Source organism: Rhinoderma darwinii, chromosome 3 (genome assembly GCF_050947455.1).
Source record: "Rhinoderma darwinii isolate aRhiDar2 chromosome 3, aRhiDar2.hap1, whole genome shotgun sequence".
NCBI classification, from domain to species: Eukaryota; Metazoa; Chordata; class Amphibia; order Anura; family Rhinodermatidae; genus Rhinoderma; species Rhinoderma darwinii.
Window position 1 is genome coordinate 392422496 of NC_134689.1, and position 23273 is coordinate 392445768.

The 23273-nt window shown below is 44.7% G+C and overlaps 1 protein-coding gene across 1 annotated transcript; it reads right to left on the reverse strand.

Moving 5' to 3' along the window:
* Window positions 1-362: 362 nt before the first annotated feature.
* Window positions 363-18029, reverse strand: RDH8 (retinol dehydrogenase 8). Its single transcript, XM_075855443.1, has 6 exons — window positions 17903-18029; window positions 15595-15756; window positions 15297-15476; window positions 14112-14205; window positions 3294-3477; window positions 363-1666 (listed from the first exon to the last, which is right to left on the reverse strand). The coding sequence occupies exons 1-6, from the start codon at window positions 18006-18008 to the stop codon at window positions 1442-1444; spliced, it is 951 nt and encodes a 316-aa protein (XP_075711558.1). The 5' UTR covers window positions 18009-18029; the 3' UTR covers window positions 363-1441.
* Between the last annotated feature and the right edge of the window lie 5244 nt (window positions 18030-23273).

A 23273-nucleotide genomic window follows, 5' to 3' on the forward strand; every position in this document is an offset into this window, starting at 1 on the left:
GGGGGGAGTCATTCTCTATTAGCCACAGCTGGCTGTATTGCTGGTGTGACTGTAAGGCTGGATTCACACGTGCATGTTCGGTCCGTAAAGGACGGAACGTATTTCGGCCGCAAGTCCCAGACCAAACACAATGCAGGGAGCCGGGCTCCTAGCATCATAGTTATGTACGATGCTAGGAGTCCCTGCCTTGCTGCCGGACAACTGTCCCGTACTGTAATCATGCTTTCAGTATGGGACAGTAGTTCCACGGAGAGGCAGGGACTCCTAGCGTCGTACATAACTATGATGCTAGGAGCCCGGCTCCCTGCACTGTGTTCGGTCCGGGACTTGCGGCCGAAATACGTTCCGTCCTTTATGGAACAAACATGCTCGTGTGAATCCAGCCTAACTGGGCCACTCTCTAAATATGATGTGCTATAATAATAATAATTATAATAATAATATAAAATGTCTACTAGAAAACCACCCAAACAAATCAACCTTAGTTGATTACTACAATTTATAATTCAGAAATGTTTAGGGTTAATCTTGCAGCCAGTAATAATACTATGTTAGGCCTACGGCTTGTTCACGTCTTAAGGGGTATCTAAACATTTGCAACCACTTTTCTATTGCTCCAATGCGTCTAAAGTAAAAAATTAATTAACTTTACAAATAGTACTGAATAAGAATATACTACTATTTTGTGTCTACAGCTCTACTAATGTGTCTCCATGGTTACAGACTACAAATCCTGTGTAGTCTGATGCTGCAGTCATGTGTTCTTCCATATGATCCCTGCTTCGTGCTATTCTACTGTCTGAAGAGAGGAGGGCAGATGGAAAAGTTTAAGGATATGTGCACAAGACCTATTTTCGGCCGTTTTTCGGGCCGTAAACGCCCTAAAAACGTCAGAAAAATCGGAGGCAGAACGCCTCGAAACATCTGCCCATTGATTTCAATGGGAAAACCGGCTTTCTATTCCGATGGGACGTTTTTTTACTCAGGAATTTTGAACAACGGCCACGTAAGAAAACGGCCGCGAGAAAGAAATGCAGGTCACTTCTTGGGACGTTTTTGGAGCCGTTTTTCATTGACTATAGAAAACCGCTCCAAAAACGGCGGTAAAAAAGACACGAAAAACGCAGTGAAAATCGCGAGTGGCTTAAAAAACTTCAGAAAATCAGGAGCTGTTTTCGCTTGAAAACAGCTCCGTATTTTCAGAAATTTTTGAGTTTGCGTGTGAACATACCCTAACACATGACTACAGAATCAGACTACTCACAGGGTTTGCTTGTAGTCTGTTTCCATGGAGACATATAGATATGCATAGCAGCTGTATACACAAAGCATTAGGATATTTGTAATCAAGACTTTGCATTGTAGCAAAAAATAAATACAATTGTTTGCAAAAATCTGCATACCCTTTAAGAGCTAAACTGTGGGTCGACATTTCCATCCTTCAGACCGGCATGACTCTCCGGCGGAAACAGTTGCAGGTGATGCATTTCAAGAGGTTGAGGCTACAATGAAAGAGGGAGCCATAGTTGAAGATAAGATTGTAGAAGGTCCTAACTGAGAGGTTTCCACTGTTGTCTGCGTATTTCAGGGCAGTGAGCGGAGTGTAGAGAAGGTTTGTCTGGTGACGGAAGACTGGCTGCTCCATTCCTATCACCTTGGCAGTGGCCTGCAAGAAATGTGAGGTTGAACTTAGAACTTGCGTAGTTCCTAAGATTTAGAAAGGATACGGCTCCAACAATACTTGTTTCTGGATACAGTGTTGATGCAGAAAAAGCAAAAGTAAAGAAAAAACTATTGCAACCACAAATTTTACGATTAATTTCTATTGGATTGCAACTGAACCGTAACACCTGCCACTTTTACCAGCCTTTGTGGCACAATCACATTGGTTCCCACCTTTATTGGCATTTATTGGCAAGTGAAGCTGAAGCCGGGTTCACAAATGTGGAATGAATTAAGTGGAGTTGTTAAGAATAATATTGCACCCAAAAAAATATTGGAGGCGTTTTACTGTTTTGTTGACCCTACAAAGTTTTTTTATGACATGTCAACAGGGCATGATCACTGTGACCTTCATTGGTCGTAGTGGTTTTAGTCACAGTCACACGGGGAGTCTTGGCCACCAAGATCCTATTCATAGCTACTCTGAATACAGACTGTAGTTTATGGCAGCCTGTACTCTTAAAAAAGTTTCCAAACTAAAGTCCAGAACTTGGTAATATACCCACGGGTTACCCTATTTTTAGTACAGTTGTGGGTAGATACACTTGAAGTTTGGGTCTGAAAAATGTACCAAAACTCCAGCTCGAATATTCAACTGCAGGGACCCCATACGGTTATTTTATGATTTCTTAAGGGGCAAATTTCACAAGTAAACCGGGGTGTGGTTTATGGTTCAGGGCTGGACAATTTCCAGGAGGCAGATAGTCAATGTGCCTAAAATTTTGCTACTGGCATCTAACTTTTTGGATTCGTGTCTATAAGAGTTCCTATTATTGGACACAAAATCTATGGCCCAAGTTGACTCGCAGAGCGGTGTTACTGGCTCCTAAAATTTATACCATTTTCTCCACTCCTGGTATGAGTAAAGATGACTGTGGGCCATGGGTTTTGGTTTGGTTTTAAAGTGGTTTTCTCCCATTTCAGGCCCTGTTCACACATAGTTTTTTTTACACGTTTTGTGCAGCGGGAACCACTGCAAAAAACGTCCGAAAATGCCTCCCATTGATTTGAATGGGAGGTGGAGGTGTTTTATTCCCGCAAGCGTGAAAAAATGCTTGTGGGAAAAAGGAGCGACATGCCCTATCTTGAGGCATTTTACGCCTCAAAAACCCTTTTGAAATCAATGGGAGACTGAAAAAAAAACCGCGAACGGCCGACGTGTCTTTTGACAATTTTTTGGACGCGTTTTATGGCAAAGACTACTGAAATTTTTTTCCTTTACCTGTTGAACAAAAAGAGATTAAAAAAAAGCATCAAAAACACAGCAAAATCAGCGTAAAAAAACGCATCAAAAACCACCTGTGGTGCAAAACCACTTAAAAAAAAAACGGAGCTGATTTTTACAGGCGGAATTTTCTGCCTGCAAAAAACTTAGTGTGAACAGGGCCTTAAGGCTCATCTATGGTATATCACATCAATGTGTTATCAGTGTGGGGGCTACTACCCCCCCCCCACCATTTTAAAAGAAAATCATTGGTTATGCGCAGGTAACAGACTAAAAACAGCAAAACAATGACCAAATGACTAGTGGGAGTTCTTGCAGAAGTCAATGAACCGAACTCTTTACTAACCTTTGCCACGGCATCTGGTGTCTGCCCCATGGTAACAAAAATCTCATGTGCGGCTGGGAGGTAGACCTCCTTAAAGTATCTTATGGTCTCGGCATCAGCTCCTGGAAAGTCTGAACGAGCCACCTCTTCCATCAACTTCATCTCAAACTCTGTGTTCACGGGTCCAGGCTCTATTAAAGAAACACTGCACACAAAGAGCATGGATTACATCACAACACATATGGTCACCTTTGAACCTCATTGTACATTTTATCCATAGATATTAGCTACATAAAAAGTTGAAGGACTTAGTAAATACATTGTATTTCTTATCTTGTACTGAGTTGCAGCATTTGTTATACTCCACAGCTGCATTCACAATTCTGCCGGTTGTTTTTGTAAACAGTCAAACAGCTTATAAACAGAAATCATCGACTTTTTCTCAGGTACATCCTCCAATGGCGTGTACATGACTGGCCTAAGTAGAGTCCTGTGCTAATTGACCATGTTAACCTTTTATTCCCCTTTTTCTTCCAATTAAGACACGTGAAAACCGAGGTTGGATGTGAAATGGCCACTGCAGCCGTTTATTAATTGACATTATTTTTAAATGCAATTTAATCCGAAACATTCGGATAACTCCTTTAGGAATTCGACCAGAGAATTCCTCCTATAATTCACATGACCCAACAAGGGTCAGAATCAGAAATAACAATCAACATTATTAACACTTAACAGAGCAGGGGAAGTCCTTGAAGCCCTTTTAACACCGGATTTCCTTTAAGTTAGCCATCTGCAAACCACCACCAACTCTTTACCTCCAGCCGTAAACCAGCTCGGAGGCACCGCTCACCTCTGCAGATGGCTCCAACCACCAGAAGACCACTTCAAAGGGATAACACCCGATGAAGTCTTCAAATGATATACCTTCCACCAGAAGACCACTTCAAAGGGGTAACACCCTATGAAGTTTTCAAATGATCTACCGTTTTGGGGGACGCATACCCCCGATGTGACCCCCCCCACCATTTTGTACTGACCAACCTCAAGGACTCCCCCCGCCAGCTGCCATGACACCCGGACCTGCTCAAAAGAAAATAAAAGAAAACACAAGTTACCTAAGCATACATCAAAAGCACAATAACATATACAAACCCACAAACCAATCCCGATCCCCAAAATTACCACCTAATTCAGGGTGGGAGGGTGGGAGCTGATTAACTTACTTGTTGTTCCTCCCGCTGCTTCCGGCTCAATGCCGAAAACAGCGGGAGGAACGGATAATACCCCCGGCTCCTCCCCGCTCCATCTCCTCCCTCTCCCTGCCTCAACTAACCCTCTCTTCCCCTATTGGCTGTCCCTCCTATGGCAGTCATGGAGGCCTACCGATAAGCCCTCCGTGCTGCCGTTCAGCCTCTTCTTGACTGGCCTAAGTAGAGTCCTGTGCTAATTGACCATGTTAACCTTTTATTCCCCTTTTTCTTCCAATAAAGACACGTGACAACCGAGGTTGGATGTGAAATGGCCACTGCAGCCGTTTATTAATTGACATTATTTTTAAATGCAATTTAATCCGAAACATTCGGATAACTCCTTTAGGAATTCGACCAGAGAATTCCTCCTATAATTCACATGACCCAACATGGGTCAGAATCAGAAATAACAATCAACATTATTAACACTTAACAGAGCAGAGGAAGTCCTTGAAGCCCTTTTAACACCGGATTTCCTTTAAGTTAGCCATCTGCAAACCACCACCAGAAGACCACTTCAAAGGGATAACACCAGATGAAGTCTTCAAATGATATACCTTCCACTAGAAGACCACTTCAAAGGGGTAACACCCTATGAAGTCTTCAAATTATCTACCGCTTTGGGGGACGCATACCCCCGATGCGACCCCCCCACCATTTTGTACTGACCAACCTCAAGGACTCCCCCCGCCACAGCGAAACAGGCCTTGACCACCTTAAGCCTGTGAGTCCCTCCACCACCGCCCTCTCACTTCCGTCTGCTAAGGCCAGGCTCCCCAAATCAATTCCAACCTCGGTCCAATGTACCCCAACACTCCTCCAATAATTTCCGACTCCTGACTCCAGGTCCCGGTGTCGAACACAAATGCCCCCGTTCTTGGCAACAAAACGTGACACCGCCCGGTTCACCTTAATGCGGGCTTTGTTCACCCTCTCGGCTGATCTCGCTAAACGCCAAAACTTCCTCTGAACTATATCCGACCACACAATCACTAGGCGAGGATAAGATGCCCATAAACACAATAAATCGTGTTTAATGTCCCCCACTAACTCCCGAAACGGGCGCACCCCCAGATCATTCCCAGTGCACAAAAGAGTGTCCTAAAAGCCACACTAAACAAGGGCGATGATCTGAAAAGAAAAACCAGCAACTCATATGAAAACAATCAAAGCAACATTACCCACACACAACAAATGAGGGCACACGTAAGTCCGAAACCTATCGGACTCCCATCGGCCAATGCGACGCACACCCTCATAATCCAACCCCCAACGCCCCGCTTCAGTAGCAGCGCCGATCCTGAACGAGTGAGATGAGTAATGCCCCTGCCCCACGCCAACCTCAGCCAAGCATTTTTAACATATAGCACCAAATTGATACTCGGACAAAAAAGGAGCCATTCTCATGACGGAGCAATGGCGCCTCCGGCACCCCACCCCGTGGCTGAAAAGCAACCATACAAGCAACCGGACACTTCGCCGGCCCCCGGAAGGGCAGAACACAACCGACCCACTTGATCAGTCTTGGACCGCCACAAAACAACCCTAGTCTATACCCCCACAGACCCACATCTGGGTCACATCTTGGACACATCCTGGAAACCCCGTAAATTAAATCCAAACGCCAAACCAGTAACAAGACGCTTCACTTTAGGCAGGGAAAAACCCTGCCTCCACATCACCCCAACCAGTACAACCATGCTACCAACCTGTCCTTCTCTGTGCTGACGTTACCCAAACTCTTACCCACTCCTCCTACTGCTGCCAAAAAGCCGAACACCCGATACCGAAATCAGATCCCAGATATGCTCCGGGCAAGCCAAACCGAACAGCTCCACTGCCGGTGCCAATTGACGAATCGATCCCACTGCGAGCGAGAAAGAGCATCAGCAATACAATTGGAAACCCCTGGTACATGCACCGCAAATACCCGCGTGTTTAAAACAACTAGGTGACGCAAAAACATAAACCACAGGTGGAGAAGAAGCTGATAAGTTGTTAATTGCTAACCCACCCCCATGTTATCGCAGTGGACCCGAACCTTTTTATCCCTGAGCCTGTCCCCGCAAATGGTCCCGCAACCACCATGGGGAACAGCTCGAGCAGGGCCAGATTCCGCGTAAAACCACTGGTTACCCAGCTGTCCGGCCAGTTCCCCGCACACCATTGACATCATGCATATGCGCCAAAACCAACCGGCCCCGCCGCATCAGTAAACAGCTCCAACTCGCCCATATCGTGTACCGGTGACATCCACAGCGATCAACCGTTATATTCCCCTAGGAACGCCTCCCAGACCAGCAGATCAGCCCTGTGATCGAAACCAATCCTCCCAAAATGGCGGGACGCCCGGATACCCGCCGTCACTGCCGCCCATCGCCTACTAAAATTCGACCCATTGGCATAATCCAACAGGCAAAGTTCAACTTCCCCAGCAGCGACTGGAGATCGCCCACAGTGATCTTCTTCAATCGTCAAGCCCGCCTCACCTCCTGCCGCAATGGCAGTAATTTATCCTCAGGAAGCCTGCACCGCGTTGCAACTGAATCAATTTCGATCCCTTAAAAACAAATGGTAGAAACCGGGCCCTCAGTTGTACCAGGCGTCAGAGGGATTCCAAAATCCGTCGCAACCTTCTGCAATGAATACAATACGTTACCGCAACCAGGGGAAACGCTAGGGCCGACACACAAAAAATCATCAAGTTAAAGTATTAATGAATCCACCCTAACTAAGCCCTTCGTCACCCATTCCACGAAACTACTAAATGCATCGAAGCATGCGCAAGAAAGAGAGCATCCCATTGGAAGACACCTATCAACATAAAACCCCCCTTTCCAGGAGCAACCCAACAGCCGTTGGCTTTCTGGATGTACAGGCAGCAACCGAAAAGTCGCCTCGATGTCAGTCTTTGCCAACAACGCGCCAGGCCCCGCCTACCGCACTAACGCACCGCTGTGTCGAATGACCCGTAACCAACCGAGCATAAGTCGTTAACTATCCCGTCATTCACGGACGATCCCCTGGGAAAAGACAAATGCTGAATCAGGCGGAATTTATGAGGCTCCCGCTTTGGCACAAATCCCTAGGGGGATACCACTAGATTCTCTATCGGCGGCCCAGCAACAGGCCCGGCCCTGCGACCCAACGACACTTCCTTCCAAAGCTTCCCGAGACGACCGCCGAGTGCAAATAAGCCGATTTAAGGTTGTGTCGGGTAACCGGAACCTCATGTGGAGGAGGAGGGATAACAAAACCACACAAAAACCCTTCGCAAATTAACCTGGCTGCAACTCTATCCGGACACTCACTTAGATACCGGGCCATCCTTTCCACCCTCACCGGCGACCGCCCCTTGCCCAATGGCAGAAGACTGAGGGCCCGACCGCCTACCTTTCCGCAGGCATTTTGCGGCCCCATGCGAGGACCCGTTGCACTCCGAACAGACATGCTCAAATCTGCACGTTGCACCAAACTTACATTGGCCATCGTTGAATTGCCAGCAGGAGCCCAACTTTAACCCAGAGCCCTGTCAGGACTGACTAGACTGACCACCTTGGCCAACGCTCCCGGGAAAGGACTGCTTAACCGGTGCCGTAACTCATAACCACAGCCAGGGGCGTAGCTGGGGGGGGCAAGCGGGGCACGTGCCCCGGGCGCAGTTCAGAGGGGGGCGCCAGCGCCCCCTCCTCCTGCACTATAATTGTACCTGTGTCGCAAGGACACAGGTACAATTAGAAGCAATAAATGAGCGGGCACGTTCCGTGCCCGGCCATTCAGCGCCTCTCCATGAATGAAGCGACTGGTACCTTTTGTACCAGTGACGCTTCCGTCGATGAAAGGCGCTGACTGACTGGCAGGGAAAGTCATCCTGCCCAGCCAATCAGCGCCTTTCATAGACGCTGTGTTCAACCCCCTGGAGACCTGCGCAGAAGAGAGCAGGTCTCCATGGCTGCCGGACGGCGTGGAAGCGGGAATAAGGTGAGTTTGAATATTTTTTTATTTTTTTTTAAATGTAATAGAAGTGTGGCTGTATCTGCGGGGGGAGGGGGGACTTTGTCTCTACGGGGAGGAAATGTTGGTAAAGTGAGAAGCTGAAGACATCTGAGCGGCAAACTGCAGAAATGGTCTGTGACCGGGAGAATTCATCATAGAGATCTGGACCGGAGGGAGAAAAAGAACTAGAATCTGAGACATCACCGGTGAGTCACTTAATGTAAATGTTTATTCTGCCTCTAATCAGTAATGTAGTCACTGTATGATCTGCAGCGAGATGATTATGATAGGATTTATTTTTTGTGAAACAGCATCTCCCAGCATATCCTTATCATTGTTCGGGCCATGCTGGGAGCTATAGTTTTATGCCGTACACACCTATACGTCAGGGGTTGCACTAAATTGAGCTGTATTTGTGCTGGTGTTGTATTTATGTACTGAGCTTGGTTCTGGTGTTGTGTATAGAACCATATTGCTTGTGAAATGTACAAATATTTTTATGCTCGCGTTACATAAAAAGAAATGACACGTCGATTGGTAGAGTAAACAAACACTGCGAAGGGGAAGGAGATGTCGGGAAAGAGGTTGGGGGGGGGCGCCAAACTGAATCTTTGCCCCGGGTGCTGGAGAACCTAGCTATGCCTCTGACCACAGCGCAATATCCTTTTGATCCCACCTGATCGCCGGCCGGACCGCCTTCCTCTGGCGAAATAGCTCGTCGCACCGCAAACAAACCTGCCCCGATGGCATCAAAATAACAAAACAACGCCGAGCAATTTTCCGGCGCCTTTTTCTCCGATCACGCTTTCCAAAATAGCAAAAACTTGCAACCAATTGACGAACGTCTGCGGGATAAGCCTATACTGCCGACGTTCCTCTTCCTCCTTCTTATTCTCATCCCACTTGCCCTTATCCAAATTGAATTTAGCAAGCGGCAGAAGAGAAAAATTTCCACGTACTCGTCCTTCCAAATCCGGTCACGGACATCCTGCTTAAAGTGAGCCCCTAAAGGGCCCCCAAAACCGACATAATCCTCGCCACGAGCCCGATCGTCAAGCCGAATTCTATCCCCATCCTTCGGCGCCTCGGTTTAGACAGACACTACTACCGCGTCCTTGGCCACCCCCGGAACGTCACCACCCATGGACCGCGACTGTACCTCCCAAGGACCTTCCCAAACCACCACCGGGGACCCCGCCGGAACTACAGGCGCCGCTGCCTTATCTAGGCCCCCGACAAATTCGCGCAAACAACCCACTAAATCTGATAAGCCCCACCGACAGCCGATACTTCCGCGCTCGCTGCCCCACCCCCAACACCCGACATGAAAATTGCTGGATACGGTAAAGTAGGAGTTATACACTCACCAGGCTGCCCAGGCGCTGTGTTCCTGCCAGCCGGAAAATTCTGACCGCGTTGCGACTCAACCAGCTCTCCATCTCCCAGATCCTCTCTTGCTGCCGATTGGTACTCGCACCGACATCTGCGACACGGGGATCCAGGCACGCTGGCAGAGGGGCCGACAACCTGCCGCCCGACCTCAGGGACCCAGACTTCCGACCGAACCTGTTGCCGCGTCGTCGTTGCCGATCTTGACGTCCTCACCGATGCTCTCAAGGAAGCCTGCCCCCTGGCCGGAACACCACCATACGGGGCGGCCGTGGGCTGCATTCCGAAAACTGCCTCTGAAGGTGTAGACGTGACAGGGAGTCCGGCCTGCGATTCCCTGTTAACCGCCGACCTCCGTCGCGGCTGGGGATTCCTGCCAGGACGCAGGCCCTGGGAGGGGGCGCCCGTCCCAGCAGCCTGGCCTACAGCGTCCTTAGAAGGGCTCCCCCTGTGACGCCGGGCCCGTGGGGCCACCTCCGGACTCAATCGTTCAAGTGGGCGGGACCTCTGGGAGCGGCGGGGTGACCTAGCCTGAGCCACCGCTGCTCCCGTCGACACCCTCTGCTTTATCGGAGCAGGGGCAGTAATCCTCATCTCTCCCCCCACCGCCCTGTGACTAGCGTCTGAGAAAGGAGCGGGGGAGGGGAGCGCCTCCATGCGGGCCGCCGACACAGAGCGCCGGGCTCGGCGCGAAGACGGGCCTGCCTGAGGGATCCGGGCCAGCGTCGCCACTGACTCTTCCAGCCAGCCCGGATCGTGATACGCAGCTGCTGCCCGCAGCTGCTCAAGCAGCCAGACCAGAGACGCCATCAGGTAAGCAGGAGCAGGGGAGCTGATTAACTTACTTGTTTTTCCTCCCGCTGCTTCCGGCTCAATGCCGAAAACAGCGGGAGGAACGGATAACACCCCGGCTCCTCCCCGCTCCATCTCCTCCCTCTCCCTGCCTCAACTAACCCTCTCTTCCCCTATTGGCTGTCCCTCCTATGGCAGTCATGGAGGCCTACCGTTAAGCCCTCCGTGCTGCCGTTCAGCCTCTTCTTGATACTGTGACAAGGTGCCCCAATGGAGGTATCTATTTTTGAGAGACTAAGCAGAAACTACACTCCGGGATGAATACACACAGTTGCACAATAAGGAAAAAGCTAGATACAGCCGTGGCTAAACTCTTCCCTGGACCAGGACAACATATGACAGATCTAAAAGTGTTAATACTGAAAAGTAATTTTGAGAACGACAGAAAAAGGAAAGCCCGGGAATTACAACTAATAAGAACTTTCCATTCATTGACACAAGGACTCAATCTAACACCTGGATTCATGACCCAATATATGGACACACATCACAGCTGACTCCTAAGGTTACATTCACACGACGGGGAAAAATGATGGCCGTTTTTTTAACGGCCGTGTGATCACATGGCTGTTTTCAGAACAATGTAGTTCTATGGCTGTATTCACATGGCTGTTTTTTATTTTTAATGGTACTGGCTGTCAAAAAATAGGACATGTCCTATTTTTGGCCATTTTCATGACCAGAGGGCCCCCATAGAACTCAATGGATCCGTTTTTAACGGCTGTTTTTCAGGAATCAATCCTTGTGGCGGCCGTTAAAAACTGATCCTGGCTCTCACAACTTTCCGGGCACATTGCTACTTTAAGCACTGAGCCAGATTCCTGTATAGAGGATAAAGGCTGAAGACCGGGGAGGCTGCTTAGACAACGCCCTTAGGGTCAGTTCACACATTGCGTAAATACTGCGGATTTTCCGTAACGGAATTTGTTGTGGAAGATCCGCAGCAAATACAGTAGTAGCAAAGTGGATGAGATAAAACAAGTCTCATCCACACGCTGCGTAAATACTGAGCTGAATAAAATGCTCAGAAATTAAACTGCGGTGCAGAATTTTATTCCGCAGCATGTCAATTGTATTTGCATAAACGCTGCTTATTTGCAGCGGGTTTTCCCCATTGAATTAACTCGGTAGGTACTACCTGCAACAAATAGCAGTTGTTGCATTTTTTGCTGCAGGTTCGCAGCGATTCCGCCTCAAAAAACGCAACTCAGAAAAAAATAATAATCTCATACTTACCCAGAAGTCTGTGTTCCTCCCTCCAGCGCGGCCTCCTGGGATGACGTTTCTTCCCATGTGACCGCTGCAGCCAATCACAGGCTGTAGCGGCAGTCACATGGGATGAAACGTCATCCCAAAGGGCCGGCCCGGATGATGTCAGAGGGCCGGCCTCCATGGATGACGGTTCATACCATGTGACCGCAGCTGCAGCCAATCACAGGCTGCAGCGGTTTCTTGGGTTGAAACATGAATTTTGGTCAGAACAAGTTTTCGATTTTTCTCTTTGCATTCTGGCAGTCATGACTTTTTTATTTTTTGTTCGGCTTAGCTTTATGTGGCTGTGAGTTTTGCAGGACGAGTTGTACTTTATACATTAGGATTTCATTTATATTGATTTTTATTTTGGCAAAAATACAGAAAAAAATCTGTTCCACTGTAATTTCTTTTTTTTAGCAGCATACACCGATCATCATAAATGTATTTTGCAGGTTGTTATGGTCGTGATGATACCAAATATTTAATGCTTTGGGAATTATATTTAAGAACCTTTATTTATTGAAAGAAATGTGCATTTATGTGTTTTTTTTTTTACTGATTTGATATTTTATTTAACATTGCATTTTTTTTCTAAATTTATTTAACTTCTTATAATCCCATAGGGAAATTTTTCATTTAGAGTTTTCCTTTTTAACTATAATGTTCCAGGATATATCTATATGCCAGTACATTAGCCTATGTACTGATAGTACATAGGCAGTTGTTAGGGCATACCTACATATGCCCTCATAGAGGGCATATGCCCTATATGCCCTATATGCCCTCTATGACGCGTTCAAAGGGGGTTCCCCTCACTCTTTTCCTTTAAATACTGCGATCAGAGTTGATTGCAGTATTCTAAGGGTTAATGGCAGAGATCAGAGCTTCCTCTGATCTCCTGCATTAGAGCGGGACTGCGGCTGTGTATTACAACAACTGCCCCTCTCCTGATCGCATGGGCACGCTTGCAGTTGGACGGGTATGCTCATCCTGATTTGGCCAATGGGGACCAATCCAGTATACTGCTGATTCGATCATCAGCGTTCAGAACTGGGTGGTGAACCATCTTGTTAAAGAAATGTTAGTAATCCTCTCTCCTCTTTTACCAAGTATGGCAGGATTATGTCTCTGGGACACCTCAGCATTCAGATTTGTATAAAAGAAAACAGGTTCGGCTCCCATCAGTTTTCCCGTACTGGCATCTTCATTGGTGGATGTTCATGGAAGGTCATCTCCTGGTTGGCCAGTAACACTTCCAGTCTTTCTGATCCACTTGGACTACAATGTCGTAGTTATGAGCTCACCTTGACACAACTTTTTGACCCAGCCATGGGAATGACTTGTTATATGCGCCAAAAAAAACAAAAAATAAAAAACTGGGCTTCATTGATCAACTCTATCTAACAGAAAATCTGGCCTTGTTACCTATATTAAAGCGGTGCTCCGTTTTTTTTAAAATAATTTATTATCAGACAGGTCCTCTGAAAATAAGTTGATCACAGGTTGTCCCGCTGGTGAGTACCTCAGCGATCATCTGCGGGGGAGCCTGACAGAAAGTGTTCAATTCTACTGCAGCGCCACCACAGGAGAGCTGAAGCATTACATGATGCCAATTCAAATCAATAGGCTGTCTGAGAAATACATGGGCATGCTGGGTCCCCCAGAGAAAGAGAAATGCACTTTGTAGCCACTCTTTGTTCCGGCTATTAAATTAGGTTTCTGAATGGGGGACTCCCCTCTATTAACTCAGAATGCCCTAATAGGATATTTGGAAATGGGGTTCATAAACCCGACAATCTCTTTAATCAATCAGGGCTTAGCTTTCATTTCTGAAAACCTTTGTATGGAGACATTTGAATCATCCAGTAGTATTATATAGCACCCATTGAAATCCTTCAGAGTCGAAGTCCTCCAGATTCTTCACTCTTCTTGAGGAGTATTGAGTAATTTCCCCACCATTCCCCATTATGATGTTTATATACCCTGATGGCACAACCCCTTTAAATAAGCTCATACGGCAGAAGAATACTCGCCACTCTCTGTAGGGATAAAATATGTGGTCAATGGAAAAAAGGAGGATTTCTTCTCTACTTACAAGATATTAAACTTTAAGAGTTGAACGGCCAGACTTTCACAAAATCCTTCAATTGCAAACTTTGATGCCACATAGATGTCATTAAATACAATGCCTGCATGGTAAAAGAGAAAACATACAAAGAAAATTATCACCCCACATGCATACAAAACCCCAAACCGATATAATGCAAGGTGGTACTATGGCAGCATTGTAAGCTCTCCGACTGTCCCATTTATATTGTCTGCTTTGGACAATCCCTTTTAGTTGGACATTTCCTCATCACAGGATATCCTGCTGTTAGGACCTCCAGTGATCTGTAATCTATGGGGGATTGCAGCAGCAAGTGTTCTGTTTCCCTGCAGCGCCACTGCAGGAGAAATGAATTGGTTTTGGTCTGATAAATGCACGCGTCCCTGGGGGTCAGGGCTCCGGGTTCCCCGCCGCTCTCCCAGGCCGCCGAAACCTATTTTTGAAAAATTACTCCTATTCGGTGTGCATAGTACCTTCTTTCTACTTATCGGGTTGGGCCCCTACGTATGCACCCGCGTGAAAACCTATTGCTTTCTGAATCTTGTTACATTGACAGTGACCTTATTTTCGTCAAGGTCCATATCAGAGATTTTAATAAAGCGACATAGAGGGAAATTGGGATAAGGAAGACAATCAACATTAGTCAATGTCTTGTGCGGCTGATGAATGACTATATTTGCAGTAAGAATCCACATGTATGAGTATTTATCACCACTGCTTATCACAATAGACTCTCCAGTTGCCAGCAGCCTTATAGCCTTATCCGAGGGTCCTGAGAACCCCTTGTGTCAGGTAAGCCTCTGTTCATATCATTCATAGCCACCATCATGACGTTTTGTCGGGGTAACCATCACTTTTGTTGCAATCTGTGCTATTCTTGACCCGAAGGACCCTATTAAAATCAAGGGGCCCATCAGTGACCGTTTGGGTCTGTCGGATGACAGATCCGTCACAGCATTATGGCTTGCGTTATAAATGAAAACCATGATGCTAATGTGAACAGAGCCTAACACTACTTTAGAGGAAAGAAAATGCCCATATATGTCACAAAGACTGCTAGATGTCTTGTCAACATTGATGGGCATCTTCCTGCCCTCATACCCTCGGGAAGTAACGGCCTACAGATAGGAAGTGTTGGTTATAAGGTCAATGTACTAAATAACTATATCTCACCTTGTAGTCCCATAACGCTGCTTATGACCACAATATGACCACTTCCTCTCTTCTTCATGACAGGGAGGAATTCTTTGACCAATCGCACCACCCCAAAAAAGTTTGTTTCAAAGACTTTCCTCATGTCATCCATTGAGATGCTTTCAAGAGGGCCAACGTGGCCTACACCAGCATTGTTCACTGTGAATCAACAATGTACATCATATCTCAGTCAGTGGATCTCGGTTTACGTAATTCCTCATTAAAACCGATTATTCTAACCCAAATATGTAGCTCAGTCTACGTAGCGACTTCTTACCCAGTATGTCCACTGTCTGACCAGGCAGCTCTGCTGAGCATTTCTTCACTGATTCTTCCTTGGTCACATCCAGTTGTCTGATTATCAGGGTCTTGTTGAGCGACTCCCCAGCTTCTGCTTCCAGCTTCCCACTCTTCTTGAGGTCCCTCATTGTGGCAATCACTGTAGATAGAGCAGAAGCTTGAAGTTAGGTTGGCATTTCTCTAACACTTCAGCAGATTATTGAATTTTGTGGATTGTTTTATTCATATATGAGGGTAGAGCCAGTAATGTCATGTTGACAGTAAGTTTTCATACATTCTCCAAATTTTGACCTGATACCATTGTATTATTTTAGTGGCATCTTCTCAGTAAACGTCCTACACTGATCTCCTTAGTTTAGTTCTTATCCCTTCTGTTCAATGTGGGCCAACAAACATTATCACAGTGTTACGTATTACGACCTGCAGGAATTACAAATAAAGATTCATCAGTTGGCATTACAAAACACCTCACATCCTCTGAGCTATCAGTGGGTATTATTTAACAGTCAGATGGTACATTAAGAGGCTTCATGATCGGAGGGGAATAAGTCTTAAGAATAAGCAGATTTGCTTGGAGCAAAAGGTCAGCGTCTGAGACTGGGTGTATTTATTACTAAGGCATGTTCCACTGAGAGCACAAGCTATCAAAAATATCAAATGTAAGCAAACAATAACTGAAGGCTAAAGGAGTTAAAAGAGTGTTTAAAGTGAACTATATATATATATATATATATATATATATGAGTGTGTGTGGCCTATAGCTTCACATTGGTGGCGCCATCACATAACAAATTGTTTGTAAACACAAAAGGTGACCCCCCAGTATAAAAATCCTAATGTATATAATGTAATACTACTCTCAACATATATCATCAGGTTTTAATTTAGCAGTTTTCCACTTTGTGAAGTTTCTGGAGCAGTGTGAACAGCTCAGAACCCAGACACTAGATAAAACAGCTCTCTCAGCCCCTCTCACAGCAGGAAGTGACAGCACAATCTGAAGCACTTATCTTTGATAAAACAAGAGGAATGAATTTACATGATATAATAAGGTAAAGTTTTCATCTTGGTGGATTAAGTTTTCATCTTGGTGGTACTTTATATTTTTTTTACCAGTTTAATGTTTACAACTATTATCGTATGTGTTTTAATATTACTTGAAGCTGTTTGTCCTTAAGTGTTTAGACTTCTTTAAAAGTTTGTAGAACATTTGAAAACACATGGCTGCTTTCTTCCAGAAACAGTGCCACTCTTGTCCATGGCCTATGTCTGGTATTACAGCTCAGCCCCAATGTTGTGAATAGGGCTTAACTGCAATGCCACAAACAGCCCATGGCCAAGAGTGGTGCTGTATCGGGTAGCCATGTTTTTCTAGTCTCATAACAGTCCTTTATAGAGTTTAGCATTCCCAGTTACTAAAAAAACTAATTGTGAAAATCTTATTTGTCTGTGCTACAAAGGTATTGGCAGGTCCTAACCACCAGACCAATCTGAGAATATGGTGCTCTATTAAAAGTCCAATCTGGCCTGCTTCTATTGCATTACATTGATTTATATCCTGTTTCTTGATGACCAACTCTGTTTCCTGACCTCAGCTACTTTGAATTATTTGTATAGTTTGTGCCGCCTTGTACTATATTTTGGCTACCATATATATCTATTCCATCCCCGGTTAGTATTTCCCTATGTTTTTGCTCTATCCTCTGGTGGTGCTATCTACTAAATTATCCTGACCTGGCTATCCAGCTAACACAATGTTGACAAGCACTCACTCCACAATATGTTTTCTGTCTCTGTTCCACCAACATTACCCATAGAGTTAATAACCGATAACCGCCAAATTCCTGGGGCCAGGAGAGTAAGAAGACCCAACCAAAACAACGGGTAAAGGTGGTCCTGCTTTTTGGTTTAATTCTTTCCCTGGATATCATGAACGCCAGACCAGCATGAAAAACTGTGTACTAGTTATGCCCCATCATGGGGATTTCATTGGAACTACTATATACTGTCACACATGTACAAATGGGAACGCAAAAAGAAAAAAGAACAAATAAATGTGATCATAATAAAGGAGTTATTAGGTTTGTATAAATGCCTCTTCAAATAGTCTCTAGTATTTTCTGTTATCATGCTCAGTTGTTCCAGTATGACCTCTTGATCCTGACTATTACCTCCAATAACCTCTGTCTCTCTATCTTCTCCCTTTACTCCACATAACATTTCCTTGGGACTCTATATAAGTTTCAGGCTAAGTCATTCCTAAAGTATCCCATATAAATTCTTACCATGGTAACGCTCCCGGGGGTCCTTCGCCATCTGAACTGCAATCTTCAGGCCGATGCCCGATGAACACCCTGTTATAAGGACAGTCTTCTTGCTGTTATTAGCCATTGTGCCTTGTTCTCTGTGAACTGCCAACCCTCCTCTGCAAGAGATCCCGGATTATCATAACACCACGTGACAGAGTATTTTCCTGACGACTGTCCCTTTTAACCTCTTCACTGCCTCAAGGGTCAAAGGTCCCAACCACCTTCATATATTAAATAAACTATTACAATGTATCACAGTAAATCTTATATCTCTGCTCTTATATCCATATATCACTAATTATATAACGTCTACAAATGTAACCTTTTAAAAGGAATGCATAATAATGGTGATATTCTCTAGGACATCGACACTGATACCCAATGATCATTTTTAGAACTTTATTTGCTGCATAGACCCTCAGCAATCGGGAATTTGGCAGCAAGTCTTTAATTGCCATAGCATTACACAATTCCCTTTTAAATCTATTGGATGTCTGTGTAATGTATGGATAACCTAGGTCCTCCAGACCGAGAGACACTCTTAGTAGCTGATCTTCACGCCAACCTCTCCTGCATCCCACCATTGGCTCGTCATTGCAGCTCACCTCTACATGATCCATCAGAGCTCTCAATCTCCACTCTAACCGCTTTCTGTTCTCCGCGCTCGGCCACATCCATTTGCCAATGTGGATTCTGGTTATGAACTTTGCCACTTTCTGACTATCACTCCTGACTTGCCTCCTAAGATTTATGCCTGGTACCTTTATTTTTGAATTCCATGATGTCCACCTCAAGTTCATCTTCTGTCTTAACCTCAAATCATCCATAGAACCTGTACCACCTTCCTGATATTGACCTAGGCTATCCTGACCTACACATCTTTTCCTGACATTGTCAGCAGCGCACGTTTGTTCAATCGGTGACTACTCTTGGGACTGTGACACGTGGATCTGACAAGTCCATACCTCCATAAATGGGTAAAGGGTTGAAGAACGAAGTCCCTTAGACTCCACTCCCTGGTTAGTCAACACCGAAACCGGTTATGGCACAAAAGGTTCCTATCTTAGTGAGCTCCATAATAATCAGAATATTTAATACCACTGACCTTACTAATTATGCATTGCTGACCTCAAATGGGTGCTTCTATGTAGACACCCCAAAACACACCGCTGCCACAAAGAGCCCATTAAACTACTCTTCTATGTCCTGTCTGCTGCCCGCAAGGATAACCATACATTTGGTCACACCATCATGTATCAGGAGTAAACTACACAACAACTTCCATCTGGTACCTGTTACTCAGAACAACAAATTGCAGGGTATATACTAATATCTCCAGCTTCCTTTTTTGCTATTTTTTTTTCTTTAACTTTCCTTTCATTTTTTCACCTCTTTTTTTAACAGAATTTGTCATGTATTTATTTTTAGTTTCAGGTTTAAAGACGCAGCCTTGTTTTGTCCTTAAGGCTCAGACCCCCTTTTTGAAATCTGACATATTTCACTTTATGTGGTAATAACTTCGGAATGCTTAAACCTATCCAAGTGATTCTGAGATTGTCTTGTCGTGACACATTGGGCTTTATGTTAATGGTAAAATTTGGTCGATATATTCAGTGTTTATTTGTGAAAAATTGCAAAATTTTGAGAAAATTTAGAAAAAATAGCATTTTTCTGAATTTAAATGCATCTGCTTGTAGAACAGATGGTTATACCCCCAAATAATTACAAGTTCACATTTCCCATATGTCTACTTTAGATTGTCATCATTTTTTGAACATTCTTTTATTTTTCTTGGACGTTACAAGGCTTAGAACATAAACAGCAATTTCTCATATTTAAAAAAAAAAATTCCAAAGCCTTTTTTTTAAGGTACTTGTTCAGTTCTGAAGTGGCTTTGAGGGGCCTCTTTTTCCCTTCTTGCCAGTTTGGGGAACATCTCCTGGAAAGTGTTGCCCTGGTACGATGCGTGTGGCCCCGCTTCCAGAAGTACTGGGTGCTCCCCCTTCTTGGTCCCTAAAGATTAGGTTCTTGATAATCACATCTTGAAATTTCAGGAAAGTTCCCGTCTGGCCTGCACATCGACGTAGCACGTACGCATTGTACAAAGCCATCTGTATGATGTGCACGGCCAGCTTCTTATACCACACCGCATGGCGCTGTAGGGCTTCAGGACTTGATCTGACAAGTCCACCCCTCCCATGTACCTATTGTAGTCCAGGATGCAGTCTGGTTTGGGGGTCTATGTACTGGTACCTCGTACAGGTACATGGGTATTGGTGTGGCCATGTATTGTTGTCAATACAAGGACATCTCTCTTGTCTTGTACTTGACACACAATATATTGCTGCTAGATTGTGCCCTGCTCTCACCCCTTCTGAGTGTTTGCCCAAGCAGAGTCTTAGGGAGGCCTCTCAGATTTCTTCTAGCAGTGCCGCATGCCGGAGGACTTCTGGAAGCGAGGCAGTTGAAGAGTGGGACGCTGGTATAAAAATTATCCAGGTAGAGGTGGTAACCCTGGTCCAGCCGTTGGTGCACCAAATCCCACACAATTTTTGCATTAACTCCCAGTAAAGGGGGGGGGGGGGTATTCTGGGGGCTGAATACTGGTGTCCTTCCCTTCATATATCCTAAATTTGTAGGTATACCCTGATGCACTCTCGCACAGCTTATACATCTTCACGCCATACCTTGCCCTCTTACCCGGCAGGTACTGGTGGAATTGAACCCTCCCTTTAAAATGTACCAAGGACTCATCAATAGAAATACACTTCTCGGGGGTGTATGCTTGGGGAAAACCGGGCACTGAAATGGCCTAATAGGGGTCTCCGTTTATACAAACGGTCAAAACTGGAATCATCTCAGGGTGGGCGCTGCTTATTATCAGTATATTCCAGTTCAGTTCTGAAGTTGCTTTGAGGGGCCTATATATTAGAAACCCACATCAAACACCCCATTTTAGAAACTAGACCCCTCAAAGTATTCACAACAGCATTTAGAAAGTTTATTAATTATTTAGGTGTTTCACAAGAATTTAGAGCACAGTAGAGGTGAAATTAACATATTTATTTTTTTTGTCAGAAAATCCTTTTTTTTCCATTTTTTTCTGTAACACAAAAGGTTTTACCAGAGAAACGCAACTTAATACGTATTGCCCAGATTCTGCAGTTTTTAGAAATATCCCACATGTGGCCCTAGTGTGATAATGGACTGAAGTACCGGCCTCCGAAGCAAAGGAGCACCTAGTGGATTTTGAGGCCTCTTTTTTATTAGGCACCATGTCCGGTTTGAAGAGGTCTTGTGGTGCCAAAAAAGTGGAAACCCCTCAAAAGTGACCCCGTTTTGGAAACTAGACTCCTTGAGGAATTAACTGCAGTTTTCATGGCGTGCATACGACTTTTTGATCAGTTTTTATTCTATTTTTAAGAGGTGTGGTGACTAAAAAACAGCAATTCTACTATTGATTTTTTATGCTATTTTTTTTACAGCGTTCACCGTGCGCTATAAATGACATATTCACTTTATTCTGCGGGGCGATACGATTACGGCGATACCAGATGTTTATAGTTTTTTTTATGTCTTATGGCGTTTGCACAATAAAATACGTTTTGTAAAAAATCATTTACTTTTTGTGTTACGTTATTCTAAGAGCCATAACTTTTTTTTATCAATAAAGCCGTGCGAGGACTTATTTTTTGCGTAACGAACTGTAGTTTCGATCAGTACCATTTTTAGGTACATGCGACTTTTGATCTCTAATGATAATAAGATGACTCTCCTCATTCTGTGCCTGTATATACAGCAAAGCTGACAAGTGAGCTACAGAGAACAAAGAATATAAGTTTATTGTGATGGCTCTAGTGGCCAGTCGGAGAACTGGAATATGTCAAGATTTTATTTTTTAACATGATAGATACATATAAAATAAAAAAATACCACCCAATCTTTTTTTTTTTTAAATAAGTGTAAAATAAAAACTTGATTTAAAGCGAAAGTGTCATCAGAAAATGTATTTTTATTTAAAAAAATCAAGTTTTTATGTTAAACATATTTTTAAAGACTTTTTGGTGATTCTTTTTACATTTTCTATGTGATTATCAGAAGAAAAAAAAACTAAAATCTTGAAGTTTTCACACTGGCCAGTAAGTCTTATAATATACTTCCTGTTCTGTAGAGATCACTTCTCAGTAGTCATCTCACTATCATCACAGGCAGGATTACAATGACAGGTAACACCTATATATAGATAACACAGGATCCACCATAGACTGACCCTTTCTGTTCTATAGAGATCACGTCTCTGCGGTCAACTCATTATCTTTACAGACAGGATTACAATGAAAGTTAAAGAGGCTCTGTCACCAGATTTTGCAACCCCTATCTGCTATTGCAGCAGATCGGCGCTGCAATGTAGATTACAGTAACGTTTTTATTTTTAAAAAACGAGCATTTTTGGCCAAGTTATGACCATTTTTGTATTTATGCAAATGAGGCTTGCAAAAGTACAACTGGGCGTGTTGAAAAGTAAAAGTCCAACTGGGCGTGTATTATGTGCGTACATCGGGGCGTTTTTACTTCTTTTACTAGCTGGGCGCTCTGATGAGAAGTATCATCCACTTCTCTTCAGAACGCCCAGCTTCTGGCAGTGCAGATCTGTGACGTCACTTCCCCAGGTCCTGCATCGTGTCGGACGAGCGAGGACACATCGGCACAAGAGGCTACAGTTGATTCTGCAGCAGCATCGGCGTTTGCAGATAAGTAGCTACATCGACTTACCTGCAAACGCCGATGCTGCTGCAGAATCAACTGTAGCCTCTGGTGCCGATGTGTCCTCGCTCGTCTGACACGATGCAGGACCTGTGAGTGACGTCACAGCGTGATCTGCCAGAAGCTGGGCGTTCTGAAGAGAAGTGGATGATACTTCTCGTCAGAACGCCCAGCTAGTAAAAGAAGTAAAAACGCCCCGATGTACGCACATAATACACGCCCAGTTGGACTTTTACTTTTCAACACGCCCAGTTGTACTTTTGCAAGCCTCATTTGCATAAATATAAAAATGGTCATAACTTGGCCAAAAATGCTCGTTTTTTAAAAATAAAAACGTTACTGTAATCTACATTGCAGCGCCTATCTGCTGCAATAGCAGATAGGGGTTGCAAAATCTGGTGACAGAGCCTCTTTAACACCTCTATATATAGATAACACAGGATACAACGTTCATAATAGACTGACCCTTCCGATTCTGTAGAGATCACTTCTCAGGAGTCATCTCATTATCACCCCAGCTAGGTTTACAATGATAGGTAACATAGGTAACACCTAAATATAGATAACACAGGATCCACCATTC